This window comes from Mobula hypostoma, chromosome 13, assembly GCF_963921235.1.
Source record: "Mobula hypostoma chromosome 13, sMobHyp1.1, whole genome shotgun sequence".
Classification (NCBI taxonomy): domain Eukaryota; kingdom Metazoa; phylum Chordata; class Chondrichthyes; order Myliobatiformes; family Myliobatidae; genus Mobula; species Mobula hypostoma.
The window spans coordinates 18,117,639-18,138,940 of record NC_086109.1 but is presented as its reverse complement, the minus strand read 5'-3'; the positions used below and the strand labels follow the sequence as shown (position 1 = coordinate 18,138,940).

Here is a 21,302-nt window from a genome sequence, read left to right as displayed (position 1 = left end):
TTGTGCCTTTGAGATCCTATACTCCTCCGTTAAGGGAAATATCCTCCCTATGTCCGCTCTGTCTGGCCCTTTCAGTATCCAGTAGGCTTCTATTAATTCCCCCATTATCCTTCTGAACTGAATCAAGTACAGGGCCAGACTCATCAAATGCTTCTCGTGCGTAAAGCCTTTAATTCCAGGGACATTGTATATAGTTCTACACAGCTCTCCTGTCACAACAATATTTAAATTTAACGAATGAGATTTAACATTGAGAAGCAAGAATGTCATCTTGCATTTATATAGTACCGAAGCAGAGCAAATGTTCCCAAGTGCCTCATTGCCTTGCTGTTCTAGAGACACTCTAGTTTCACTTGTGAGATTAAAGACTAAATAATGACGCAAGACTGTTGTCATCCACTTTGTCCCATGTGTACGTTCTCCAGTTTACTTAATTATCAATGAAAGCATTGACCCTAACCCTTGATCAACTGAAGTAGCTAGAGTCATGAACTTGACCTTGACTTCTACTATGAGAACACCAGCCTGAAGCAAGAAATGGTACTCTACCTCCATTGAGAACCTGCGCTGCCGATGGTTCCTGTAGTGCAGCGAATTTGGTGAATGGACATCCTCTGGTGCAACTCTGTCCGAGTGCACGTTCAACGTCAGTGGAAGATTTTCGCGTGCAATATCTAAATAAAGAGAAGCCTGAATCACCGAACAGGGTTTGTGCTGTAGGATCTGGCTAAAGTATCAAGCCATTGAAATGGTAATGCAATGGTTCATTTTCTGTCATTGAAACAAGTCTTTTGCCTTCTCAGGTGGGTTATTTCATACGACAGAGTTTCAAAATGTTTCTAAGACTCTGAAGAAATGTTAACCCATCAATCACAATAAAACTGAATGAAACTTTCTGGTCATTATTACATTGGGTTCAGCACACTGGAAGATCTGCTATTCTGGACTAGGTGTTGTGCAATGAACCAGAATTGATTAGAGAGTTTAAGGTAAAAGAACCCTGAGGGGAAAGTGATCATAACATGATTGAATTCACCATGAGACTTGAGAAGAAGAAGCTAAAGTCAGATGTGTCAGTATTACAGTGGAGTAAAGGGAATTACAGAGACATGGGAGAGGAGTTGGCTAGAGTTGATTGGAAAAGAACACTGGCAGGGATGATGGCAGAGCAGCAAGAGCTGAAACTTCTGGAAGCAACTTGGAAGCCACAAGATATATACATCCCAAAGAGGAAGAAGTGTTCTAAAGGAAAGATGACACAATCATGACTAACAAGAGAAGTCAAAGCCAACATAAAAGCCAACAAGAGGGCATACAATTGAGCAGAAATTAGTAGGAAGTTAGAGGATTGGGAAGCTTAACTAAAAATGTCATTAAGAAGTTAAAGAAGGAAAACAAAAGTAAGATAGCCAATAATATTAACAAGGATACCAAAAGTTTCTTCAGATACATAACGTGTAAAAGAGAGGCAAGAGTGGATATCAGACTGCTGGAAAACAATGCTGGAGAGGTAGTAATGGGGGACAAGGAAATGGTGGATGAACTGAATAAGTATTTTGCATCAGTCTTCAATGTGGAAGACACTAGCAGTATGGTGGAAGTTCCAAGTGTCAAAGAGCATGAAGTGTGTGAAGTTACCATAACTAAAGAGTAGGTTCTTTGGAATCTTCTGAAAGAGGTGGCTGAAGAGATCATGGAGGCATTAGTAATGATCTTTCAAGAATCACTAGATTCTGGAATGGTTCTGGAAGAATGGCAAATTGTAAATATCACTCCACTATTCAAGAAAGGAGAGAAGTGGAAGAAAGGAAACTATAGGCTAGTTAGTCTGACCTCAGTGGTTGGGAAGATGTCGGAGTCAATTATTAAAAATGAGGTCTCAAGGAAGCACATGATAAAATAGGCCATAGTCAGCATAGTTTCTTCAAGGGAAAATCTTGGCTGACAAATCTGTTGGAATTCTTTGAAGAAATAACAAGCAGGATAGACAAAGGAGAATCTGTTGATGTTGTGTACTTGGATTTTCGGAAGGCCTTTGAGATGGTGCTATACATGAGGCTGCTTAACAAGCTACGAGTCCGTGGTATTACAAGAGAGATTCCAGCATGGATAAAATAGTGGCTGTTGGCAGGAGGCAAAGAGTGGGAATAAAGGGAGCCTTTTTTGTTTAGCTGCCAGTGGCAAGTGGTATCCCACAGGGGTCTGTGTTAGGACCAATTCTTTTTATGTTATATGTCAATGATTTGGATGATGGAATTGATGGCTTTGTTGTAAAGTTTACAGATTATATGAAGATAGGTGGAGGGGCACGTAGTTTTGAGGAAGTAGAGAAACTACAGAAGGACTTAGACAGATTAAGAGAATGGGCAAAGGAATGGCAGATGGAATATAGTGTCGGGGAGTATATGGTCATGCACTTTGGTAGAAGAAATGAAAGGGCTGACTATTTTCTGAATAGAGAGAAAATACTAAAAAACTGAGGTACATGGAGCTTAGGAAAATAGAGGGCTATGCGGTAGGGAAATTCTGGGCAGCTTCTAGAGTAGGTTACATGGTCGGCATAACATTGTGGGCTGAAGGCCTCTAATGTGCTGTAGATTTCTATGTTTCTATAAGGTGCAAAGGGAAATGGGAGTCCTTGTGCAGGATTCCCTAAAGATTAATTTGCAGGTTGAGGAAGGCAAATGCAATGTTAGCATTCATTTCAAGAGGACTGGTATATAAAAGCAAGGCTGTAATGTTGAAACTTTTTAAAGCACTGGCAAAGCCTCACTTGGAGTATTGTGGGCACGTTTGGGCCCCTTATCTTAAAAAGGATGTGCTGAAACTGGAGAGGGTTCAAAGGAGATTCACAAAAATGATACCAGGATTGAATGACTTGTCATATGAAGAGTGTTTGATGGCTCTGGTCTGCATTCACTAAAACTCAGAAGAATGACAGGTGACCTGATTGAAACCTATTGAATGGTGAAAGGCTTTGATAGAGTGGATGTAGAGAGGATCTTTCTAATGGCAAGAGAGTCTAAGACCAGAGGACACACCCTCAGAATAGAGGGGTGTCCTTTTAGAACAGGGATGAGAAGTAATTTCTTTAGCCAGAGAGTGGTGAATCTGTGGAATTCTTTGCCACAGGCAGCTGTGGAGGCCAAGTCTTTATGTACATTTAAGGCAGAGTTTGATAAATTCTTGAATGGTCAGGGCATCGAGGGATAGGGAGAGAAGGCAAGAGATCGGGGCTGAGAGGAAAATTGGATCAGTCATGATGAAAAGGTGGGGTAGACTTGATGGGCCAAGTGGCCTAATTCTGCTCCTATATCTTATGGTTTTATATGTGGCACCTTGTCAAAGGCCTTCTAATCCAAGTAAACAGCATCCTCTAGACTCTTTCAAAATGCATTTTTATGACAGTATTTGCATGACTGTGGAAATTTGGCAACATTAACACAAGGTTCTGCAGATGCTGGAAATCCAGAGCAACACACACACACACACACACACACACACACGCACACACACTCACGCACAGGCACACGCACTTACAGACACATACACTCAGAAAAGACACACTCACAGAAAAACGCACTCACAGTCACACAATTAATCATACACACACAGACACACTCACATACACACACAAGATGCTGGAGGAACTCCACAGGTCAGGCAGCATCTATGGAGATGAATAAACAGCTGACATTTTGGGCTGAGACCCTTCTTCAGGACTCGTGAATGAAGAGGCTCCACCTAAAACATCGATTCTTTATCCTCTCCATGGATGTCGCCTGACCTCTTGAGCTCCTCCAGCATTTTATATGTGCTGCTGTGAGAATTTGGTCACATTTTTTAAAAGTTGTGTTTTGAAGATTCTTTTCTACGTAGTTGCATGCAATGTTGGTGAAGCAATTCATCGATACCTCTTAACATTTGTGACTATTTACTAACACTTCTATATTGGGTTGGACCAGTTAAGCAGGTTGCCAGATCTCTTCTGAACTGTTTTTTTGGCGTTTTTACTATTGTTCATGGAGTAGATATCATTAGCTGCATAGAGAAGGGATATTCAATTAAATTATTGCTCCTACTGTTTAAGCCTGTGTAACTTATGGACTGCTCTTTGTCTATCCTAGCTGGTATTTGGTCATAGAATTCCATCTGTGACATTATCTGGAATATAACTATCTTATAAATGGTAAAGGGGCATAAATGGACTCCCAATCACCATTGGTTATGAGGAAATCATATACAAGTTGTGTTTTTCTTGTGAATGTTATGTATTTGATGCTAGGTGCCTGTGATTCTGCTGCAAACAAGTTTTTCATTTCACCCTTGCGTACATGTAGTTGTGCATATAACAATAATCTCACCTTTGACCCTGACTTTGACTGTACCTCCCCACCATTGAGCACATCTACAAGGAGAACTGCCACAAGACAGCAGCATCTGTCATCAAGAGTCCCCACCATCCAGGCCATGCTCTCTTCTCGCTGCTACCATCAGAAGAAGGGACAGGAACCTTAGGTCCCACACTGCCACATTCAGGAACAGGTATTACCCTTCAACCAACAGACCAGCGTGGAAGACATCACTGACTGCAACACACTAAACACAACCTATGGATTCACTTCCAAGGACTCTACAATTCATGTTCTCAGTTTCATTCATTCAGTTATTAATTTATGTATTTATGTATGTATCTATTTATTTATTTGTTTATTTTTTATTTGTATTTGTACTGTCTGTCTTCTTTTGTACATTGGATGTCTGTCAATCTTTGAGTACGTTTTTCATTGATTCTATTGTGTTTCTTTGTTCTACTGTGAATGACTGCAAGAAAATAACTCTCAGGGTAGTATATGGTGACATATATGTACTTTGATAATAAATTTACTTTGAAGTAAGTTGAATGGAAGTGATTGGACAACTCTCCAGCAACTCACACCTGCAAACTGGTAAGTGACTGAGATACCCCTTAGGGAAATAGTGCACTCATTACGTTCTGGAGAGAAGGCTGTGAGCAGATGTTCAGCTCCATTTCACCGACTAAAGCTTCCGTTCTTCACCTGTTAAAGTGACGAAGGAGATTGAAATGCTGGCCGCCTGCCATGTTATCGTTACTGCTGGAGAGGAGAGACTGCCTTTTATTGCTGCTGAGATCACTCTGCTACGGAGAGGGGAGACTTGCCTTGTTATCACTAATGAGTTGACTCTGCTTCAGAGAGAGAGAATGTTGCCCAGGTTTTCTGCATTTTGGATGTGGACTTGGACTGTGGACATTTTTTCATTCTTATAGTTTTTTTTGTATTTTGTGCTTTTCGCCCGATCTTTCTCATGTTTTGTGTGTAGGGGAAGTGGGATTTGGGGGGGTGTCAATGTGCCTGTTATGTTTTTGTTCAGCTTTTTATGCAGGGAGGAGGGATTTGGGGAATGATGATCGTGCTGCCGTTCTTCTTTTTCTTGGTTTCATGACTATCTGGAGAAGAAAAATTTCAGAGTTGTATGCTTTGATAATAAATGAACATTTGAAATGAACCTTGAACCTTAGTTCAAGAAACTGCCTTGCTCTTATATAAGCACTCTTAATCACTTTAGTTTCATTTGTGAGACTGAAGACTGAATAATGACACATAACTGTCATAATCCACTTGGTTCCATGTGTACACTGCCAAATTTGTTGAACAGATATTTTAGAAAGCCAGACAATTTGGGCAGGTTGTCAATTACTTCCAGTTTTAAATGCCCAAGAAAATGCCTACAAGGATCATAAAACCAGTTATTATTAATAATTTATAATGCTCATGACATCCCAATAACGTCTACCATGAGCCTAACTTGCAGTTTACATACCACCATTGGTTGACTGGAATAGGCACCTGAGATATTGCATGCCACTGGCACCAAACAAGAAATAGTCTACCCTAAAGAATTTCAAATCATAGTCAAGGACTTCAATCAGGCTTGCTTGAAGAAATCTCTGCTCAGTTACCATCATCACATAACTTGTAGCACCAGAGGCCCCAACACACTAGGCCTCTGCTATACTGAGATAAGGAGTGCCTACTGTTCCGTGCCTAGACTGCATTGTGGTAAATCTGATCACTTTGGCTGTCCTCCGATCTGCATACAGACACTTGCAAGACTCCAGGGATAAAGACAACAAAGAAGTGGTTGAAGGAGGTAGGATTGCTACAGGATTGCTTCGAGTTGGTGGACTGGGCTGTGTTCAAGGACTCATCAGTGGATCTGAATGAATTTACCACAGTTGTAGCAGACTTTATAAAAACAGTCATAGATGAATGTGTACCAACAAAGTCATTCGGAGTCTTCCCCAACCAGAAGCCCTGAATGAACCATGAGATCTGCAATCTGCTGAGGGCCAGGTCAGAGGCCCTCAGATTTTGCAACCAAGTTAGATACCAGAGGTCCTGGTACGACCTCTGGAAAACCATCTCACAGGCAAAATGGCAATTCCAGATCAAACCTGAATCAATGAAGGATGCTCGGCACCTGCGGTTGGGCTGGAATGCTATTATCCCTTACAAAGTGAAATGAAGTGATATAGGTGACAACAGATCTTCACTCCCAGAAGAGCTCAATGCCGTCTATGCACGCTTTGACCGCCAAAACATGGAGGAACCTTTACAAACACCCACAGCCCCTGATGACACTGCAATTTTTGTCTCTGAGGCCAACATGAGAACATCCTTCAGGGGGGTGAACCCACGGAAAACACGGGCCCTGATGGGGTACCTGTCTGATTATTAAAGGCCTGTGCTGACCAACAGGCTGGCGTGCTGTCCGAAATCATCGACCTCTTGCTTCGGCAGTCTGAGGTACCCACCTGCTTGAGGCAGGCTTCAATTATACCAGACCTAAGAAAAATATGGTGACTATGGTTCAGCTGTAATTGCATCTACTGTGAAGCATTGTGAGAGGTTGGTGATGAAATATATCAGCTCCGCCTGAGAAGCGACTTGGATCCACTCCAATCTGACAACCGAAGCAATAGGTCCATAGCAGATGCCATTTCATTAGCTATTCACTCAACCCTGGAACATTTGGACAGCAAATATATACACATCAGGATGCTCTTTATCGACTGCAGCTCAACATTCAATACTATAATCCCCTCAAAAGTAATCAATAAACTTCAAGACTTTGGCCTCATTACCTCCCTGCGCAATTGAATTCTCGATTTCCTCTCTTGCGGACCCCGGTCAGTTCAGATTGGAGCAATGTCATCTCCACAATCTCCATCAACACAGGTGCACCACAGGGACGTGTGCTTAGCCCCCTGCTCTACTCGCTTTCCATGTAAGACTGTGTGTTTAAGCACAGCTCCAATGCCATATTTAAATTTGCTGATGACACCACCATCATTGGCCGAATCAAAGGTGGTGATGAATTTGTACATAGGAAAATCTGGCTTAGTGGTGCCACAACAACAGCCTCTCTCTCTCTCTCTCTCTCTCTCTCTCTCAATGTCAGCAAGATCAAGGAGCTGATTATTGATTTCATGAGGAGGAAACCAGACGTCCATGAGCCAGTCCTCATTGGGGAATCAGAGGTGGAGAGGGTCAGCAACTTTAAATTTCTCAGTGTTATCATTTCAGAGGACCTGTCCTGGGCCCAGCACGTAAGTGCATTTACAAAGAAAGCACAACAGTGCCTGTACTTCCTTGGAAGTCTGCGAAGATTTGGCATGACACCGAAAACTTTGACAGACTTCAAAGGATGTGTGGTTGGGAGTATGTTGACTGGTTGCATCATGGCCTGGTATGGAAACATCAATTCCCTTGAACAGAAAATCTTTCAAAAGTTTGCTCTCATTGGTTATTTGTCTGCCCTGTTGGGTGCGGTCTTTCATTGATTCTATTAAGGTTCTTGGATTTACTGAGTATGCCTGCAAGGTAACAAATCTTAGGGTTCTATTTTGTGGCATATATGTAATTTGATAATTAATTTACTTCAAACTTTGAACTATGCTACAATATCACATAGTTTATTTTCTTTTGTAGGTGGATTAGAGTAGATTAGATTATGAGGACACTCAGTCCTCATTTATTGTCATTTAGAAATGCATGCATTAAAAAATGATACAATGTTCCTCCAGTATGATATCACAGAAACACATGACAGACCAAGACTAAAACTGACAAAAACCACATAATTATAACATATAGTTACAACAGTGCGAAGCAATACCATAATTTGATAAGAGCAGACCATGGGCACGGTAAAAAAAAGTCTTAAAGTCCCGATAGCCCCAACATCTCACGCAGATGGTAGAAGGGAGAAACTCTCCCTGCCATGAGCTTCCAGCGCTGCAAACTTGCCGATGCAGCATCCTGGAAGCACCCGACCACAGTCTGACTCAGTCCGTCCGAAAACTTTGAGCCTCCAACCAGCCCTCTGACATCGAGCACCGAGCACCATCTCTGCCGAGCGCTTTGACCCTGCCCCGGCCGCCGAGCAACAGGCAAAGCCGAGGACGCGGGGCCTTCCCCTCTGGAGATTTCAGACCACACAGTAGCAGTGGCAGTGAAACAGGCATTTCAGAAGTTTCACCAGATGTTCCTCCTTGCTCTCACGTCTGCCTTCATCAAATCAGAATTGTGCACGGCATCCTACTTGACAGATAAATAGCCGCTGTCTTGCCTTCTTTATAACTACATCGATATATTGGGTCCAGGTTAGATCCTCAGAGATCTTGACACCCAGGAACTTGAAACTGCTCATGCTCTCCACTTCTGATCCCTCTATGAGGATTGGTATGTGTTCCTTCATATTACCCTTCCTGAAGTCCACAATCAGCTCTTTTGTCTTACTGACGTTGAGTGCCAGGTTGTTGCTGTGGCACCACTCCACTAGTTGGCAAATCTCACTCCTGTACGCTCTAGCGTCACCACCTGAGATTCTACCAACAATGGCTGTATCATCAGCAAATTTATAGATGGCATTTGAGCTATGCCTAGCCACACAGTCATGTGTATGTAGAGAGTCGAGCAGTGGACTAAGCACACACACCTGGGGTGCACCAGTGTTGATCCACATAGATATGAATATTCCACATGGATATGAATTTGCAGTATTTTATCATCTGGTGTGCCCTGTGCATGGACTGAGATCTATCTGTGAAACTCTAGATCTGGTAAGGAAGTCCTTGGAGAGGTTGGTTATGAATCAACGCCTATCTCAGCAAGGACCTGGACCCGCTGCAATTTGCCTATCGTCGCAATACGTCTAGAGTGGATGTGATCTCATTGGCTCTTCATGTGGCTTTGAATCACCTGGACAATTCTAATACTCATGTCAGACTGCTATTTAATGACTACAGCTCAGAGTTCAATACATTCATTCCTACAGGTCTGATCAAAAAGCTCCAAAACTTTGGTCTCTGTACCTCCCTCTGCAACTGGATCCTCAACTTCCTCACCGGAAGACCATAATCTGTGGAGATCAGAAGTAACACCTCCAGTTCACTGATAATAGTCATAGTCATAGTCACACTTTATTGATCCCGGGGGAAATTGGTTTTCGTTACAGTTGCACCATAAATAATTAAGTAGTAATAAAACGATAAATAGTTAAATAGTAATATGTAAATTATGCCAGGAGTTAAGTCCAGGACCAGCCTATTGGCTCAGGGTGTCTGACCCTCCAAGGGAGGAGTTGTAAAGCTTGATGGCCACAGGCAGGAATGACTTCCTATGACACTCTGTGTTGCATCTCGGTGGAATGAGTCTCTGGCTGAATGTACTCCTGTGCCCAACCAGTACATTATGTAGTGGATGGGAGACATTGTCCAAGATGGCATGCAACTTGGACAGCATCCTCTTTTCAGACACCACCATCAGAGAGTCCAGTTCCATCCCCACAACATCACTGGCCTTACGAAAGAGTTTGTTGATTCTGTTGGTGTCTGCTACCCTCAGCCTGCTGCCCCAGCACACAACAGCAAACATGATCGCACTGGCCACCACAGACTCATAGAACATCCTCAGCATCGTCTGGCAGATGTTAAAGGACCTCGGTCTCCTCAGGAAATAGAGACGGCTCTGACCCTTCCTGTAGACAGCCTCAGTGTTCTTTGACCAGTCCAGTTTATCAACATTGATAATCAACATTGGCATACCTCAAGGATGTGTGCCTAGCCCACTGCTCTACTCGATCTATGCCCATGACTATGTGGCTAGGCACAGCTCAAATTGCATCTATAAATTTGCTGGTGACACATCTATTGTTGGCCGAATTTCAAATGGTGATGAGCAAGCGTACAGAAGTGAGAGTACAACTAGCTGAGTGGTGTCACAGCTACAACCCTGCACTCAACGTCAGTAAGACCAAAGAACTGATTGTGGACTTCAGAAAGGGTAAGATGAGGGAACACACATCAGTCCTCATAGAGGGATCAGAAGTGGAAAGGGTGAGCAATTTCAAGTCCCTGGCTGTCAACATCTCTGAAGATGTTGTGCCCAACATATCTTGATGCAGCTACAAAGAAGGCATGACAGCAGTTATATTTCATTAGGTCAACAAAGTCCTCTCAAATTTCTACGGAGGTACAATGGAGAGCATTCTAATTGGCTGCATCACTGTCTGGTGTGGGGTGGTCACTGCACAAGATTGATATAAGCTGTAGAAAGTTGTAAACTTAGTCAGCTCCATCATGGGCATTAGCCTCCTCAGCATCTAGGACATCTTCAGTGAGGGATGGCTCAACAAGGCAGCATCCATCATTAAGGACCCCCATCATCTAAAACATGCACGCTCCTCATTGCTACCACCAGTGCAGAGGAAAAGGAACCTGAAGCCACACACTCAATGATTCATGAATAGTTTTCCCCCTCTGCTATCAGATATCTGAATGGACATTCAACCCATGAATATGTCCTCACTACTTTTTTGCACAACTAATTTAACACACACACACACACACACACACACACACACACACACACACATATATATATATATATGTATAATAGATAATAGACAACAGACAATAGGTGCAGGAGTAGGCCATTCGGCCCTTCGAGCCAGCACCGCCATTCACTGTGATCATGGCTGATCATCCACAATCAGTACCCCATTCCTGCTTTCTCCCCATATCCCTTGACTCCGCTATCACAAAGAGCTCTATCTAACTCTTTCTTGAAAGCATCCAGAGAATTGGCCTCCACTGCCTTCTGAGGCAGAGCATTCCACAGATCCACAACTCTCTGGGTGAAAAAGTTTTTCCTCAACTCCGTTCTAAATGGCCTACCCCTTATTCTGAAATTGTGGCCTCTGGTTCTGGACTCCCCCAACATCGCAAAGATGTTTCCTGCCTATAATGTGTCCAATCCCTATATATATATATCGCTGTACTTACTTTAATTCACAGTTTTTGTTATTATGTATTGCAATGTACTGCAACTGCAGATCAACAAATTTCATGACATACGTCAATGATATTAAACATGATTCTGATTTGCGACTGCTTGTAAGCAGACAAATCTCAAGTTTGTATAATTTATGCATTCTTTGATAATAAATGTACTTTGAACTTTGAATCTTTTTGATAGGATTGTTTCTGTTTACATGGTTTACTTGCTTATGTTTACACGGAGAACAAGAGAAACTCTAATCCTGGATCATTTTTAAACATAATTAGCAAAAATAAGATGCTATTTTGTGGTTGCACAGCAGATGTTATTACCCGGTATGCACAGACCACAATTTAATTCAATAATGATCATTTCTCTTCTTGAAAGTTAAACAATTGAATATCATAACTGTCCACCAGGACTCAGCAAACCCAAGTCTTTTTAAATTTATTGTCATGTGCACAATTACAGTGAGATACAGATACGATGAAAATCTTGCTTGCAGCCGTATCACAGGTTTGTAGGTACAAAGAACAAAACACAAAACATAATTATACCTTAATTATACAAAACAGTGAAAGAAAATAAAAGGCTGTGCAAAACAAGACATTAGTGTAAAAATAAACACAGTCAGAGACGAGGGGTGGTCCATTGTGTTTCATTGCCTGAGACTGACACTAAATCTGCAAGGCTTTTCGGAAGAACAAGGGCTCTAATTGAAAGTTCCTTCAAAGAAATGACGCAGGCGTGTCAGCCGAATAGTCTGCTTCTGTATTGTGCATTTCTATTACAGGAGTTAATTTTCAGACATCTATAAACTATAGTAAATAGGGCTCAGATGTGTGGATTTACTTCGAATGCAGAAAGTCTGGTGCAGTTAATATTATCCTCTTTCACAAACATAAATTAAAAGATTGCATTAATAATTCCACTTAATCAGCCTTCTTAAAGAGTTCTGTTATGATCCCTTCTTCACAGAATAAACCACAATTTTATCAGCAACATGGAGATTCTTCAGCTTGCTTCATGTAATATCTTCTCAAATTTAGAAATTCATTCCAAGGACTATAGACGTCCAAAAAGAACAGCTCAGGCCCTTTCAGTTTCAATTACAAAGGTCTAGTTGTCTCTCCAAACTTATCTTGGAGAAAACAGTAATTGGGGACTAACAAAGGGGGACCATCAGATTTACCAATACATGTTGATCTGATTGCATATCTGACTGTACATGGATCTGTCTGTACATACGTGTATACAAAACAATTATGTATACAGTCTTAGAGTTTCAGTAATATCCTCCTACACTTCCCTCCCTTATTGCGATGCAAACGCAACATAAAGATTTTCACTCCCTTGGATGTAAGAAATAATTTTTTATTATTATTATATAAAATAAACCAGCAAATAAAATCAAATTGAGGAAAAATAAGGGCATTAAAAGAAATACTGTATAATGTTATACTGTATTTTTGCTTTTTTATTGAATATCTGTTCTTTGCTTATTAAAATATTAAAATGAGAAACAGAGGCTATTAAGAATTATCTAGACCATCAAAGAGTCTGTTTTCAGACCTATTGGTGAGCTGAGCATGTGGGTTTTGCCTCAGAATCTCACTCTGGTGTTGGAAGAATGGATGACTGTTTGTAGAACTTATGCTGGCATTCTTTCTTATTGTCCACAGAATTCGGAAGCAATGAATAGCCTTTCTGTCATGTTCTTCTCGGTATATTTAAACATTGACATTGTCCTCACCTCTATCTACAGGCTTTCCATATACTCATCGACCTCTGTGTTAGGGGTTCCCAACCTGGGATCCATGTCCATGACATAAAAAAAATTGAGAACCCCCTGCTCGATGTGAAAAATCTGCCCCTTTAAGTTTTTCCTCATATTAAACTTATGCCTACTATGAAACAATGCAAAAAATGCCACATGGTACGTTAAAAATAGATAGTATACACTCTGTATTACAAAGCCTCCATTGCTACAGCAGCAGGGTGGTGATAGAGGGGGACAGATAGAAGGTCAGTAAAATATGGCAAAGCTAATTAAACCATGGACACATAACAACACTGTCCGCTATACAAATTAAAATTAGAGATATATACTCCCTCTCTTTAAGAGATATATAGTTGTTAAATAACTTTGAACAGCATTTACAATTTCTGCTGCAAAAGAAATTAACCAATGATAATATTTTAGTGCCAACGTTACGGAAAAGTTTTGAATGACAAGTTTGTCAAATGCTTTCCTTTATAAATGTGGACCTAAGAAAAGGCTTGCATTAGTATAGTGTTTTTGATGAGCTCAATACTTCGCAGAGCAATCTGTGAGATACTTCTGTGTTGTAGCCATTGTTTCAATGTAGAACAACGGTCCCACATTTGATTATGACTTGAGGAGCTTTGCTGATTAAGTGATGAACACCAGAAAGGTTCCTGGAAATTAACGTTCCCTCTGATTGTTTATTTTCCGACTGTGCAGCCCAACCATTGCTCTGAGCAGGAAATCTTTACATGGCCTGAAAACCGTGCAGCACATTCTATGAAAGAAAATTACGGCTGCGTGGCAATGAAGGCTATGTGCACGGGAGCATTTCAGTTTCTGCGCGGCCATGTACCAGAGCAGTTTAGGGGGAACGGTGCCGGGAATAATTTATAAATGGGAATAAGGGTGGCACTGTAGCGTAGCAAAGAGCGCAATCATTTTACAATGCCAGCTGTAAGATCAGGGTATGATTCCTGCCACTGTCTATAAGGAATTTGTATGCTCCCCCCATAACAGTGTGTGTTTCCTCTGGGTTCTACAGTTTCTTTCCACATTGCCACATTACCACATTGTGGTGATATTAGTTTATGTGTTGTGTCTGTGAGTTATATGCACTGTGTTGAGCATCTTGGTCTGGAGGAACACTATACACATGTATAGTTGAATGACAATAAACCGAACTCGAACTTGAACATTCCAAAGATGTACGGTTAGGGTTGGTGATTCGCTGACATGCTACGTTGGTGCCAGAAATGTGGCGACACACGCGTACTGGGCGGCACAATCCTCGCTGAATTGATTTGACGCAAACGACGCACTTCACTGCAGGCATCAATGTAGATGTGACAAATCCAGCTAATCTTTATATCCTTTGCTTTGGAATAGGAAAGGATTCAATGTTACACCCTTGTGAAAGAGGAGAGCAGTCTCAAAGACAGTACTTCTGATATTGTAACACTCTCTCCATAACATATTGGAGAAACTGGAGAGATATATACTGGAAATACCAAAATGAGAGTGGAATAACTGACTATTTTATTTTTATTTTTAATATTTTTATTAGAGAAACAATGCCGTAACAGGCACTTCTCTCCCAACGAGCCCACGCCACCCAATTACACCCATGTGACCAATTAACCTAGTAAATGTCACGTCTTTGAGATGCAGGAGGAAACCGCAGCACACAGAGGAAACTCACGCAGTCTGCAGGGAGAACGTACAAACTCCTTACAGACAGCTGCGGCAATTGAACCCAGATCACTGGAGCTGTGATAGCATTATGCTAACCATTGTGTCACTCTGCTGCCCTTGAACTGGGTGATTTGTTTCCATGCGCCCTCATCGAATTATCTCGCTGTTGTGTGAAATTAGGTTCACAGGTTCAGTGTATGAGAACAGAAGACACAGACTACTGGTATTTGCAGAACAAGGCAGACTCTAAACATTCAGTAAACTCTTCAGTTTACACCCAGTTACAAATACTTACCTAAAGTGCTCACTTGAGTCCTCTCTCACTGCAGGACACTTCCACTGTTCCCACAGTACCGGTCGCAACCCAGTCTATGGCGAGCCTCCGGAGCGAGAGACCAGGTGCTTTCCATGCACTAGATTTATACTCTGTCAGCGCCGTGACATCATCAGTCGGTGCCCTGAAGCCAAACAGCAGGCAGTGGAAGAACTGCAATGCTCCATGAACAGGCCAGTCCTTAACTAGCAGGGGGGAGCAGCTTCCAGTGAATAGATGACATTGGCACTTGCTGCAGCACAACCACAGACAAGCCTCACTTCAGCTGAAGGCTCCTTTGTGCAATGTCATGGAAGCTTGCCTCACAAACAACCAAACAAAACCCATTAAAATACCTAACAATTTGAATAACTTCTTCTCAAAACCTGGGCCAACTTGTTAACCGTCAGTTTGATGTAACATCAGCGGTGGGATGGTGTTAGAGTCAGATGAACACTTTTCTGACTGTAACCACTCTTGATCAGTTGAAAGGTCACTTCGCTTGCTATTAGAATCATGGGCTCCATCAGCTTCAGATGGCATTTTCATTGTTGCTTTAAGGGCAAATTTCCTGGATGGCTGCATCCTCATCAGGTAGTCATGGCCACAGGGAAATAACAAATGCGGACATGGAAGGGGGAGATATTCTGAGCAGTATCTGGAATATGGACCTGCTCTCTGGCAGGAATCAGAATCAGAGTTTAACATCATTGACGTATGTTGTGAAATATGCTGTTTTGTGGCAGTAGTACAGTGCAGTACATAAAAACGCAAGGAATGGCAACAAGAGATATAAATTAAATATTAGGTGGTACAAATTATAAAAAAATAAGATGAAGTCAAGAAGTAGAGGGATAGGTTTAAGGTGAGAGGGGAGAGGTTTAATAGGAACCCTAAGGGGCAAAGTTTTCACTGAGGATGGTCTGTATATGGAAAAAGTTGCCAGAGGATGTGGTTCAAGCAGGTACATTAACAACAGTTATACGACATTTGGACAGGTACATGGATGGGAAAATTTTAGACAGATATACAGTACTGTGCAACAATCTTCGATGCATGTAAACAATTTCTGTAAAGAGAAGATGCTTTCAAAAATAATGTATTGAGAAGTTTCAAAATTTCAAAAAAATTACTATAAAGAGTAGTAAACAGTTAAAAGAAAACTAAATCAATTCAATAATTGTTTTAAAACTGCATCAAGTTTCTTAGGTACATGTTGTGAAGTTTTATGAAAAAAAAAATCATTTGGTAGGTCGTTCCAAGCATCTTGGAGAACTTGTCACAGTTCTTCAGACTTCGGCTGTCCTGCTTGCTCCTGACTCTACAGGTAACCCCAAACAGCATCAACAATGTTGAGATTAGGGTCCGGTGGAGGCCATACCATCTGAAACCATATTAAAAAATCTCTAGGGCACCTGAAACTTATACACAGCCAAACATTCGTTGTGGAATTCATTGCCACAGACAGCTGTGGAGACCAAATCATTGGGTATATCTAAATCAGAAGTTGATAGGTTCTTGATCAGTTAGGGTGTCAAAGGTTACAGGGAAAAAACAGGAAAATGGGATTGAGAGGGATAATAAATCAGCCATAATGGAATGGCAGAGCAGACTCGATGTAGTTATAAAGAAGGCAAGGCAGCAATTGTATTTTATTAGGGGTTTGAAGAGATTTGGCATGTCAACAAATACACTCAAAAACTTCTATAGTTATACCGTGGCAAGCATTCTGACAGGCTGCATCACTGTCTGGTATGGAGGCGGGGGGGGGGGGTCTACTGCACAGGACCGAAAGAAGCTGCAGAGGGTTGTAAATTTAGTCAGCTCCATCTTGGGCACTAGCCTACAAAGTACCCAGGACATCTTTAGGGAGCGGTGTCTCAGAAAGGCAGCGTCCATTATTAAGGACTGCCACCATCAGGCAGGAGGTACAGAAGCCTGAAGGCACACACTCAGTGATTCAGGAACAGCGTCTTCCTCTCTGCTATCCGATTCCTAAATGGACTTTGAATCTTTGGACATTACCTCACTTTTTTTAATGTACAGTATTTCTGTTTTTGCACATTTTTTAAAATCTATTCAATACACATAATTGATTTCCTTGTTTATTATTATTATTGTTATTTTATTTCTTTTTTCTCTGCTAGATTATGTATTGCTAAGTAACAAATTTCATGTCACATACCAGTGATAATAAACCTGATTCTGATTCTAGATTCTGAAATGGCTTAATTCTGCTCCTTGGCATTGAACTTATGGTATAAAATGGGCAAATTGCTCAGCATTTGGTCCTTGTGGATGTATTTGGCTGAATGTTCTGTTTTTGTGCAGTAAAACTCTGACTCTGAGACACTAAGTACATTTGCTTTTTATTGTGTGCAGGCTATGAGTACGTGGCTAAACTGTCATCATAGTGAAGAGATTAAAGAGATTAGCTTTCGTTGTCACAGGACCATGGAGCAGAGAAGGTATTTTTTTTCCCCGATGTAGCGAAACCTTTCAGAGAGGGGAGGGGATATAAACAGAGGGAGAAACCATAAACACTGAAGTTGCTCTGCAAGGAACAGGCATGCAAAAGGCACAGAGCTCTGGGAAAGCAGCTGTTGCTCGCAGCTACATCAACCTGTGGGAAAACTTCAGAGACCTTAAGACCGTTACGCATAGGAGCAGGATTAGGCCATTTGGCCCATCAGGTCTGTTCTGCCATTCCATCATGGCTGATTTGCCCTCTCAGCCCCATTCTGCTGCCTTCTTCGCATAACCTTTGACACCCTTGCTAAGAAAGAACCTATCATCCTCCAGTTTAAATATACCCAACAACCTGACCTGCACAGCCATCAGTGGCAATGAATTCCACAGACTCATCACCCTACGGCTAAAGAAATTCTTCTTTACCTGAAGGAATGTCCTTCTATTCTGAGCCTGTGCCCTTTGGTCCGAGACCCACCCACTATAGGAATCATCTCTCCATGTTTCCCCTATCTAAGCCTTTCGATATTCGATAGGTTAAAATGAAATCCCCCCTCATTCTTCTAAATTCCAGCAAGTACAGGCCCAGAGCTACCTCATACATTAACCCTTTCATTCCCATGACCCTCCTCTGGGCCCTCTCTAATGCCAGCACGTCTTTTCTTCGATAAGGGGATCAAAACTGCTCACAATGCTCCAAGTGCAGTCTTGTAAAGCCTCAGCATTACTTTCTTGCTTTTATATTCTAGTCCTATCGGAGACTGAAATCTAATGGAAATTAGCATGCTGTAAGCTTCACCACAGTTAGCAGATGAACGATGATGATTGTCAGTACCTCACCACAAGGGATGCATGACTGATTTATTTTAATTGTTCTTTTCTGCTGTTTATTAATGGGCTTATTTTTATCAAGCAGATTAATGAGAATATATAAATATCAAAGGAACCGGATGTGAGACTGTACAGAGACGCTGCCAAGTGCTTTCAGAATTCAAAGACTATTTTCTCTGCCCACCTCCCTTTGATCCTGGAGATTAACACTTGTACCACATAAAGCCCACGGTATAACCCATTCAGTGCCAGGGACCTTCACTCAGTGGCCACTTTATTAGGTACACCTGCTTGTTAATGCAAATATCTAATCAGGCAATCATGTGGCAGCAGCTCAATGCATTAAAGTATGCAGACGTGGTCAAGAGGTTCAGCTGTTGTTCAGACTAAACATCAGATTGGGGAGAAATGTGACCGCAGTGACTTTGACCATGGAATGATCGTTGGTGCCAGACGGGATTGTTTGAATATCTCAGAAGCCGCCGATCTCCTGAGATTTTCATGCACAACATGAAAACTCTGGAGCTTATAGAGAATTGTCCAGTGAGTGGCACTTCTGTGGGCAAAAAACAGTTTATTAGTAAGAGAGGTCAGAGGAGAATGGCCATCCTGGTTCAGGCTGACTAGAAGGTGACAGTAGCCCAATTAACCACGTTACAACAGTGGTGTGCAGAAGAGCAACTCAGAATGCACAAGATGTTGTACCTTGAAATGGATGGGCTACAGCAGTAGACGACCATGAGCATACCCTCAACGGCCACTTTATTATGTATAGGAGGTACCTAATCAAGTGACAACTGAGTGCTTATTTTTTCCCCAACTGTGAAAGTCTTAAACTGGGGGCCAAGTCCAAAGTACAGTACAGCATCGTGATTGATTAGAATGGGGACTAACAAAATAAGAAATAAGAGCAACACACACAAAGTGCTGGAGGAACTCAGCAGGCCAGGCAGCACCTATGGAAAAGAGTACAGCTGATGTTTCAGGCTGAGACCCTTCATCAGGAAATAAGAGTATGAGTAGATTGTTGTGTATTTATTATTTCAGTAATGTTTGAGTAATAATGTAAATATGTTGTTGAGTAAACATTCTTTGTTGTTTACATAATGCATTGTTGTTTTATGTAAAAGTACTTAAATGACATACATCATCACGTCACCACGTGATACATGCTCGCCTCATTTAAACTAAACACCAAGACAGGCTCACATTTCGGACTCCCATCTTTTCCTTTCAATTGGCTTATTGTTTCAGAGTTACAAAACATAACAGTGGTGATGAGGAAGGTTTAAATGACCTGTGATGACTGCCTACCTGTTGAAGTGCAGCAAGACATTCGAGTCTAGAGAAAGCACAGAAAATCATTAGAGTTAAAAAAGTGCAGTGCTTTCTTCACAAGAGGAGAAGACGTATGAGATTAAAAAGAAGAGCAAGGCAGCACGTGTTTCTTTGGGATGGGACAGACACTGTCAAGTTAAAAAAATGGGCAGAAAATGTTAGAATTCACGGGTTCATAAACAATGAGTACCTGGTGACAAAAAAAGGAGTGAGAAAAAGAAGAGTGGAAATGACTGGCAACATCGGAAAGATAGACATATTCCATTGCACAAGAGATGGAATATGTATATTGAATGGAAAGAGCAGTACTTTAAAGAAAATGGAATACCCAATTATAAACAAGTACCAGTCATGCTGAGTGCATTGGGTGCAAAAGCATATAGTTTGCTTAGGAGTTTCACTGCTCCAATGAAACCAGCAGAAATGACTTTTACTGATATCATGCATGAATGCAGAATCCATTAGAACTGAAACCATCGTTACTTGCAGAACACATTAGGTTTCATAAGCAGAATCAAAAGGAAGAGGTGTCCATTTTGGCATAAGAGGTTGAATGAAGAACTTGTCTGAGCTTTATCAGTTCAGTGATAGGCTTAATGATGCAGTGAGAGATCATTTAATTTGTGAAATCTTACAAGAAAGCATTCAAAAATGGCTCCTAACTGAAGCACACCTTACATTTAAAAGAGCAGTTGAAATAACTGTAGCAATGGACACAGAAGACAGAGACACAATTGAGTTGCAGTCAGGAATGAAAATGAGCATAAACAAAATTGCAACATCTAAACAGAACCCTGCCTGGCCAAACAAATTGTGTTACCATTGTGGCAGGGGCTCACATACACCAAACCGATGCAGATTTAAAGGTGAAGCTTGAAGAAAAAGTAACAAAGGACACATACAAGGAACAGGTCAGGCAGACAAAAATAAATGGACTGCACAAGAAAGAGAAAAAGATAAAAAGTCAAATTGCAGCTTCAAAAGGAACTCTAATCTGTATGCTGATGATGAAAAATTAGATAATGATGAGAGAGACATAGGACTAAGTAGCCTTGAGATTTACAAAGCGAAAACTTACAATAGACAAGCAATATGGCTTGTGCCAGAAGTAAATGCCAAATTAATTAAAATGGAATTGGACACTGGCTCAGTTGCTTCAGTTATTGCACAAAATGAGTTTGAATGCTATTTCAAAAATACAAAACTGAAGCTTGCAGATATTCAACTAAGAATTTATACCAGAAACAAATAAATCCTGTGGGAATGGTATTTATAAAAGTGAAGCACAACAACCAAGAAGCCACTTTGGGCTTGTATATGGTAAAAACAGGAGGGCCAGCATTGTGTGGATATGATTGACTGAGACAACTACAGCTTGATTGGAGATCCATCCACCATGTGCATGCCACATCTCCTGCAATAGAGTCAACTGCAAGAGAATTAAGACAGGTAATTTATGATGCCACAGCAGTGTTTGAGGATGCCATTTGAAAATTCAAATATATCAAGAGTAAAATAATGTTAA

General features: G+C 41.3%; 1 protein-coding gene across 5 annotated transcripts in view; it reads right to left on the bottom strand.

The window, feature by feature from the left end:
* The window catches only part of LOC134355464 (cyclin-dependent kinase 18-like), a 128,939-nt gene that overhangs the window by 54,447 nt on the left and 53,190 nt on the right, over positions 1–21,302 (bottom strand). For 4 of the 5 annotated variants that reach the window (XM_063065390.1, XM_063065387.1, XM_063065388.1 and 1 more), the window contains exon 3: positions 550–674. In XM_063065390.1, the coding sequence (XP_062921460.1) occupies positions 550–674 (125 nt within the window). Of the gene's footprint in view, positions 1–549; positions 675–19,753; positions 19,782–21,302 lie in introns of all 5 variants that reach the window. The other variant, XM_063065391.1, reaches the window with a different exon arrangement.